The sequence below is a fragment of the Oratosquilla oratoria genome, chromosome 21 (assembly GCF_046742065.1).
Source record: "Oratosquilla oratoria isolate Oo_2021 chromosome 21, ASM4674206v1, whole genome shotgun sequence".
NCBI lineage: Eukaryota > Metazoa > Arthropoda > Malacostraca > Stomatopoda > Squillidae > Oratosquilla > Oratosquilla oratoria.
In genome coordinates this window covers 17,412,541-17,421,426 of record NC_134797.1, presented here as the reverse complement: position 1 = coordinate 17,421,426, position 8,886 = coordinate 17,412,541, and the positions used below count along the sequence as shown (strand labels likewise).

Here is an 8,886-nt window from a genome sequence, read left to right as displayed (position 1 = left end):
GACGCTCATTCTGACTCAAGACGAAATGAACTTGACTTCTCCTATTCAACTTAAGCTAATCTACAGTCATGGTGACTGTGACTCACGACGAAATGAACTTTTCCTATTCAACTTAAGATAATCTACAGTCATGGTGGTCATGAGTTCTACCATGTTAAAATTATTTTCGACGCTCACTATGACCAGGACGAAATGAACATGACATTTCCTATTCAACTCAAGCTAATGTACAGTTATGGTGGTCGAGAATTTTACCATGTTAAAATTATTTTCGATGCTCACTGTGACTCAGGACGAAATAAACATGACTTTTCCTATTCAACTTAAGCTAATCTACAGTCATGGTGGTCGAGAATTTTACCATGTTAAATTTATTTTCGACGCTCACTGTGACTCAGGACGAAATGAACATGACTTTTCCTCTTCAACTTAAGCTAATGTACAGTCAAGGTGATTGAAAATTTTACCGTGTTACAATTATTTTCGACGGTCACTGTGACTCACGACGAAATGAACATGACTTTTCCTATTCAACTTAAGCAAATCTAGAGTCATAGTGGTCGAGAATTTTACAATGTTACAATTATTTTCGTATTCAACTTAAGCTAATCTACAGTCATGGTGGTCGAAAATATTACCATGTTAAAATTGTTTTCGACACTCACTGTTACTCAGGACGAAATTAACATGACTTTTCCTATTCAACTTAAGCTAATCAACAGTTATGGTGATTGTGACTCAGTACGAAATGAACATGACTTTTCCTATTCAACTTAAGCTAATCTACAGTCATGGTGGTCGAGAATTGTACCATGTTAAAATTATTTTCGACGCTCACTGTGACTCAGGACGAAATGAAAATGACTTCTCCCATTGAACTTAAGCTAATCTACAGTCATGGTGGTCGAGAATTTTACCATGTTGAAATTATTTTCGTTGCTAATGTGACTGACGACGAAATGAACATGACATTTCCTATTCAAATTAAGCTAATCTACAGTCATGGTGACTGTGACTCACGACGAAATGAACATGACTTTTCCTATTCAACTTAAGCTAATCTACAGTCATAGTGGTCGAGAATTTTACCATGTTAAAATTGTTTTTGACGCTCACTATGACTCAGGACGAAATGAACATGACTTTTTCTATTGAACTTAAGCTAATCTACAGTCATGGTGGTCGAGAATTTTACCATGTGAAAATTATTTCCGACGCTCACTTTAACTCACGACGAAAGGAACCTGAATTTTCTTATTCAACTTAAGCTAATCTACAGTCATGGTGGTCGAGAATTTTACAATGTTAGAATTATTTTCGACGGTCACTGTGACTCACGACGAAATGAACTTGACTTTTCCTATTCAACTTAAGCTAATCTACAGTCATGGTGACTGTGACTCAGGACGAAATGAACATGACTTTTCCTATTTAACTTAAGCTAATCTACGGTCATGGTGGTCGAGAATTTTACCATGTTAAATTTCTCTCAACAGCTCACTGTGACTGAGGACGAAATGAACATGACTTTTCTTATTCAGCTTAATGTAATCTACAGTCATGGTGTTCGAGAATTTTACTATGTTAAAATTAATTTCGACGCTCACTGTGAACCAGGACGAAATGAACATGACTTTTCCTACTCAACTTAAGTTAATCTACAGTCATGGTGGTCGAGAATTTTACCATGTTAAAATTATTTTCGACGCTCACTGTGACTCACGACGAAATGAACATGACTTTTCCTATTCAACTTAAGCTAATCTGCAGTCATGGTGATCGAGAATTTTACCATGTTAAAAATTATTTTCGACGCTCACTGTGACTCAGGACAAAATGAACATGACTTTTCCTATTCAACTGAAGCTAATCTACAGTCATGGTGACTGTAACTCAGGACGAAATGAACATGACTTTACCTATTCAACTTAAACTAATCTATAGTCATGGCGGTCGAGAATTTTACCATGTTAAAATTATTTTCGACGCTTACTGTGACTCAGGACGAAATGAACATGAGTTTTCTTATTCAAGTTAAGCTAATCTAAAGTCATGGTGGTCGAGAATGTTACCATATTAAGATTATTTTCGACGCTCACTCTGACTCAGGACGAAATGAACTTGACTTTTCCTATTCAACTTAAGTTAATCTACAGTCATGGTGACTGTGACTCACGACGAAATAAACATGACTTTTCCTATTCAACTTAAGCTAATCTACAGTCATAGTGGTCGAGAGTTCTACCATGTCAAAATTATTTTCGACGTTCAATATGACCAGGACGAAATGAACATGACTTTTCCTATTCTACTGAAGCTAATCTAGAGTCATGGTGGTCGAGAATTTTACCATGTTAAAATTATTTTCGATGCTCACTGTGACCCAGGACGAAATGAACATGACTTTTCCTATTCAACTTAAGCTAATCTACAGTCATGGTGGTCGAGAATTTTACCATGTTAAAATTATTTTCGACGCTCACTGTGACTCACGACGAAATGAACATGACTTTTCCTATTTAACTTAAGCTAATTTACAGTCATGGTGGTCGAGAATTTTACCATGTTAAAATTATTTTCGACGGTCACTGTGACTCAGGATGAAATGAATATGACTTTTCCAATTCAATTTAAGCTAATCTACAGTCATGGTGGTCGTGAATTTTATCATGTTAAAATTATTTTCGACGCTCACTGTGACTCAGGACGAAATGAACATGACTTTTCCTATTCAACTTAAGCTAATCTACAGTCATGGTGGTCGAGAATTTTACCATGTCAAAATTATTTTCGACGGTCACTGTGACTCTCGACAAAATGAACATGACTTTTCCTATACAACTTAAGCTAATCTACAGTCATGGTGGTCGAGAATTTTATCATGTTAAAATTTTCTCTAAAGCTCATTTTGACTCAGGACGAAATGAACATGACTTTTCCTATTCATCTTAAGCTAATCTACAGTCATGGTGGTCGAGAATTTTACCATGTTAAAATTATTTTCGCCGCTCACTGTGACTCAGGACGAAATGAACATGACTTTTCCTATTCAACTTAAGCTAATCTACAGTCATGGTGATCGAGAATTTTACCATGTTAAAATTATTTTCGACGCTAATGTGACTGACGACGAAATGAACATCAATTTTTCAATTCAACTTGAGCTAATCTAGAGTCATGGTGACTGTGACTCAGGACGAAATGAACATGACTTTTCCAATTCAACTTAAGCTAATCTACAGTCATTGTGGTCGAGAATTTTACCATGTAAAAATTATTTTAGACGCTCACAGTGACTCAGGACGAAATGAACATGACTTTTCCTATTAAACTTAAGCTAATCAACAGTCATGGTGGTCGAGAATTTTACCATGTTAAAATGATTTTCGACGGTCACTGTGACTCATGACCAAATGAACACGACTTTTCCTATTCAACTAAGCTAATCTACAGTCATGTTGGTCGAGAATTTTACCATGTTAAAAGTATTTTCGACGCTCACTGTGACTCAGGACGAAATGAACGTGACTTTGCCTATTGAACTTAAGCTAATATACAGTCATGGTGGTCGAGAATTTTATCATGTTAAAATTATTTTCGACGCGCAGTGTGACTCAGGACAAAATGAACATGACTTTTCCTATTCAACTTAAGCAAATCTACAGTCATGGTGGTCGAGAATTTTACCATGTTAAAATTGTCTCAACAGCTCACTGTGACTCAAGACGAAATGAACATGACTTTTCCTATTCAACTTAAGCTAATCTACAGTCATGGTGGTCGAGAATTTTACCATGTTAAGTTATTTTTGACGCTCACTCTGACTCAGGACGAAATGAACATGACTTTTCCTATTCAACTTAAGCTAGTCTACAGTCATGGTGGTCGAGAATTTTACCATGTTAAAATTATTTTCGACGCTCACTGTGGATTAGGACGAAATGAACATGACTTTTCCTATTCAACTGAAGCTAATCTACAGTCATGTCGGTCGAGAATTTTACTATGTTAAAAGTATTTTCGATGCTCACTGTGACTCAGGACGAAGTGAACATGACTTTTCCTATTCAACTTAAGCTAATCTACAGTCATGGTGGTCGAGAATTTCACCATGTTAAAATTATTTTCGACGCTCACTGTGACTCAGGACGAAATGAACATGACTTTTTCTATTTAACTTATGCTAATCTACAGTCATGGCGGTCGAGAATTTTATCATGTTAAAATTATTTTCGTCGCTCACTTTGACTCAGGACGAAATGAACATGACTTTTCCTGTTCAACTTAAGCTAATCTACCGTCATGGTGGTCGAGAATTTTACCATGTTAAAAAAAATTCGACGTTGACTGTGACTCACAACGAAATGAACATGACTTTTCCTATTCAACTTACGCTAATCTACAGTCATGGTGGTCGAGAATTTTAAAATTATTTGCGACGCTGAGTGTGACTCAGGACGAAATGAACATTACTTTTCCTATTCAACTTAAGCTAATGTACAGTCATGGTGGTCGAGAATTCTACCATGTTAAAATTGTCTCAACAGCTTACTGTGACTCAGGACGAAATGAACATAACTTTTCCTTCTCAACTTAAGCTAATCTACAGTCATGGTGGTCAGGAATTTTACCACGTTAAAATAATTTTCGACGCTCACTGTGACTCAGGACGAAATGAACATGACGTTTCCTATTCAACTTAAGCTAATCTACAGTCATGGTGGTCGAGAATTTTACCATGTTAAAATTGTCTCAACAGCTCACTGTGACTCACAACGAAATGAACATGACTTTTCCTATTCAAATTAAGGTAATCTACAGTCATGGTGGTCGAGAATTTTACCATGTTAAAATTATTTTCGACGCTTACTATGACTCACGACGAAATGAACATGACTTTTCCTATTCAAATTAAGCTAATCTATAGTTATGGTGGTCGAGAATTTTTTGCATGTTAAAAGTATTTTCGACGCTCACTGTGACTCACGACGAAATTAACATGAGGTTTTTTGGATTTTAGATCTTTTTGATCACTTGCTCCGATTTACTCGCCATCTTACTCATAGGTCGAGGGTGGCTAGGGCTGCCGTGGAGTCCAAGTTGACACCACTCAGTCCAACGGTATGGGTGCCAGAGGCCAAAAGGTGATTACTGGGTGAAAAGGCCCAAATTTGGAGGGGTGTCACTGCCACGCCCTTGAACTCAGGCTGCTCATGCTTACCTTGCTGTGCACTTTGACCAACTCTCTCCCTGTGGGGCTTGTTTGGACCAAATCGGTCACCTTCGAATTTTCATGGGGTTAATCCTTTGAGATTTTTTGGATTTTGGGTCATTTTGGTCACTTGCTCCGATTTACCCGCCATCTCACCTACAGGTTGAGGGCGGCTAGGGCTGCCGTGGAGTCCAATTGACACCACTCAGGCCAACGATATGAGTGCCAGAGGGCAAAAGGTGATTACTGGGTGAAAAGGCCCAAATTTGGAGGGGTGCCACTGCCACACCCTTAGACTCAGGCTGCTCATGGTTACCTTGCTGTGCACTTTGACCGACTGTCTCCCTGTGGGGCAAGTTTGGACCAAATCGGTCACCTTCGAATTTGCGGCTCAATTCATGGGGTTAATCCTTTGAGATTTTTTTGGATTTTGGGTCGTATTGGTTACTTGCTCCGATTTACTCGCCATCTCACCCACAGGTCAAGGGCGGCTAGGGCTGTCGTGGAGTCCAATTGACACCACTCAGGCCAACGGTATGGGTGCCAGAGGGCAAAAGGTGATTACTGGGTGAAAAGGCTCAAATTTGGAGAGATGCCACTGCCACGCCCTTGGACTCAGGCTGTTCATGTTTACCTTGCTGTCTACTTTGACCGACTATCTCCCTGTGGGGCAAGTTTGGACCAAATCGGTGACCTTCGAATTTGCAGCTAAATTCATGGGGTTAATCCTTTGAGATTTTTTGGATTTTGGGTCATTGTGGTCACTTGCTCCGATTTACCCGCCATCTCACCCACAGATCGAGGGCGGCTAGGGCTGTCGTGGAGTCCAATTTGACACCACTCAGGCCAATGGTATGGGTGCCAGAGGCCAAAGGGTGATTACTGGAATATGACTTTTCCTATTCAACTTAAGCTAATCTACAGTCATGGTGGTCGAGAATTTTACCATGTTAAAATTATTTTCGACGCTGACTATGACTCAGGACGAAATGAACATGACTTTTCCTATTCAACTTAAGCTAATCTACAGTCATGGTGGTTGAGAATTTTACCATGTTAAAATAATTTTCGTGTGTGTGCGTGTGTGTGTGTGTGTGTGTGCGTGTGTGTGTGTGTTTTGGAAAGGTAGGGGTTGTGTGGATAAGTATTTTGTGGTAGGGCAGATATATGAGAAAGCTTTAGCAAAGGCCAAAGATGATTTTAGGGCCTGTATGGATTTGGAAAAGGATTTTGACAGGATAAAGAGGCAATGTGGAAGGTTCTGCAGATATATGGGGTTAGGGGAAAGTTGTTAAGGTCAGTCAAAAGTTTCTACGAGAGTAGTAGAGTCTGTGCTAAAATTGGAAATGGAGAGAACGAGTGGTTTGAGGTAAATGTGTGACTGCGACAAGGATGTGTCATATTGCCGTAGCTGTTGAATGTGTACATGGATGAGATAGTGCGGGAGGTAAAGGAAAGGGTAATGGGCAGGGGACGCCGATGTCCTCCTACAAGCAGCGTTGGACTGTGCTAAGAGACGCACCACCTAATAATCTAGGGTTTTCCTGCTGAATTTACGAGGAGATTTGTCTATCTCACGCTTAATACCATTGAAAGTGCATGGTATGAGTTTCCTGGGTCTGCCACAGCGCTGACGTGCGGTAGGTAGCTTGGTAGGTATAAGGAAAGGTTGATGAACCGTCTGGTGACATCAGGTACTTGTGTCTGTTCTTTACTGGACGATGGCGCGATGTAGCTTGTTATGATGTGTTGAGTTATCTGAGTCAGGTGTTTAGGGTTAGGAAATGTGAGGTCATCAAGATTGCTGAAGGCTAGTATCTTCTTGTACGTATGCGGACTATGAGTCATGGCGTGTGACCTATCGTAATGGTTAGTAATAATAGGATACACATATACATATACATATATACATATACATACATACATACATACATATATATATATATATATATATATATATATATATATATATATATACACATTTACCGCGGCGAAGGGGTCATTGGGAAGGTTAGTCATGACGACGGCAATTCATGCAAGCAAAATTTATTGTTGAAACCTCTACACAGGCTCAAAGGTTGCCATGAGGATTTGTAGTGCTAAGAATAACTGAAACAAATAAGCATGTGCAATTGAACACACACACAGGCACGCACATACACACTATTCATGTCTGTATGAATGTATGTACGTGTGTTGTATATGTGGTTCCGCTCCGTGTTGGAGACGGTTTCTTCTCTTTTCCTTTTCCCTGTCGTCGTTGTCGGTGATGGGCCCTCAGGTTCACCCCGAAGTGCCGGAGCTCCAAAACATTTCAAAATGACCACACCGTTCACAGAACACATGGTCGAGATCAGCCGCAGTTGGAAGCCGAGAATCGAACCTTGGTTCTCGTGGTTCGGGAGGGAGCGACGAAGAACTAGAAAAGCCGGAGGTCGCGTCCTCTGAAGAAAAAGATTGAAAAGGAGATCCTGCACCTTGAGGTCAAACTTCTAAGGGACTTCAGACCTAGCGATCATCAGTGCTGTCTGGATGCTTCTTACAAACGCAGTCTGGGCCACAATCGCCACTTGAAGAATGGTCGCTACTCGAACAGTCGCTACTTGAAGAATAGTCGCTACTCGAACAGTCGCTACTTGAAGAATAGTCGCTACTCGAACACTCGCTACTCGAACCGTCGCTACTCGAAGAGAGACTACGATCATTCAGAACGCACACACCCCCATCACACACTCCAGTACACATTGTGGCTGTAAAAGAAAAGAAAAAGAAGAAAAAAATCATAGCATGAAAATGGTGAGTGTGGTGGCCACGGGATCTAGAGCTTCGCTGCCAGATTGGCAAGAAGTTAATTTGGTGGTGGTTACATTCTCGCTAAAAAAAGTCAACGTCTAAGACCATCACGCGTCCTGGTAGAGTAACGTTTGAAAGGTTGGGAAGAAATTAAAGATCGGTAACAATAACAATAAGAGTGACAGTGGTAATTAATGTCATAGTATTTGCATGATTACCAAGACAGCCCTACAACACTCCTGTGGCGACTGCATGGCCATTTCCTGGACCTTTTGAAGGTGTTCCACCAACAGCGACTAAGGTTGTCTAAGTGATTCCGTTGGACTTTGCCCAGGACCAAAGGAGCGCTTAAACGGCACCCATGGAGAGACCACTGAATAGCCACCCCAGAAGCTATATCTTTGACATCCTCATGGTCTTTGGTGTATACTGCAGCTCAGGATGCACAAGGAGGCAAGCCTAGGCATTCCTGAAGCGACTTTGGGGCACCTTCTATCCTGCCAATTGATATTTACTGTCTCACCTCACCACACCCTATCATTCCTCCTCACTCACCCACCCTGACCCATCAACACTACAGTCACACCACGCCTCGGTCATCGGCCACCTCTAGTCCACAGCTAAACAAAGGCCTCTCTACAGTATTTTTCATGAGTCGCATTACTGTGCCATCTCCTGCCACATTGCTTCTGCTAAAATTTCAGTCCCGTCTCCCCACATGTTGACTGGTCTCCTACTACTTTTACCATCTTGTAGTCTCCACTTAGTAACGCACTTGCCTCATTTATCATTCGCCATTCTGGATATTTTTTCTGCTCAACTCCACTTCTATCCTTTATTGTCACTAGAGTATCCCTCATTCCAGCATGTTTTATTACTCA

At 40.5% G+C, this 8,886-nt stretch overlaps 1 protein-coding gene across 1 annotated transcript in view; it reads right to left on the bottom strand.

The window, feature by feature from the left end:
- Positions 1-7,242: 7,242 nt before the first annotated feature.
- The window catches only part of LOC143036615 (uncharacterized), a 3,268-nt gene continuing 1,624 nt past the window's right edge, over positions 7,243-8,886 (bottom strand). The window contains exon 4 of the mRNA XM_076204176.1: positions 7,243-7,962. Within this exon, the coding sequence (XP_076060291.1) occupies positions 7,721-7,962 (242 nt within the window). The 3' untranslated portion in view covers positions 7,243-7,720. The remainder of the gene's footprint in view (positions 7,963-8,886) is intronic.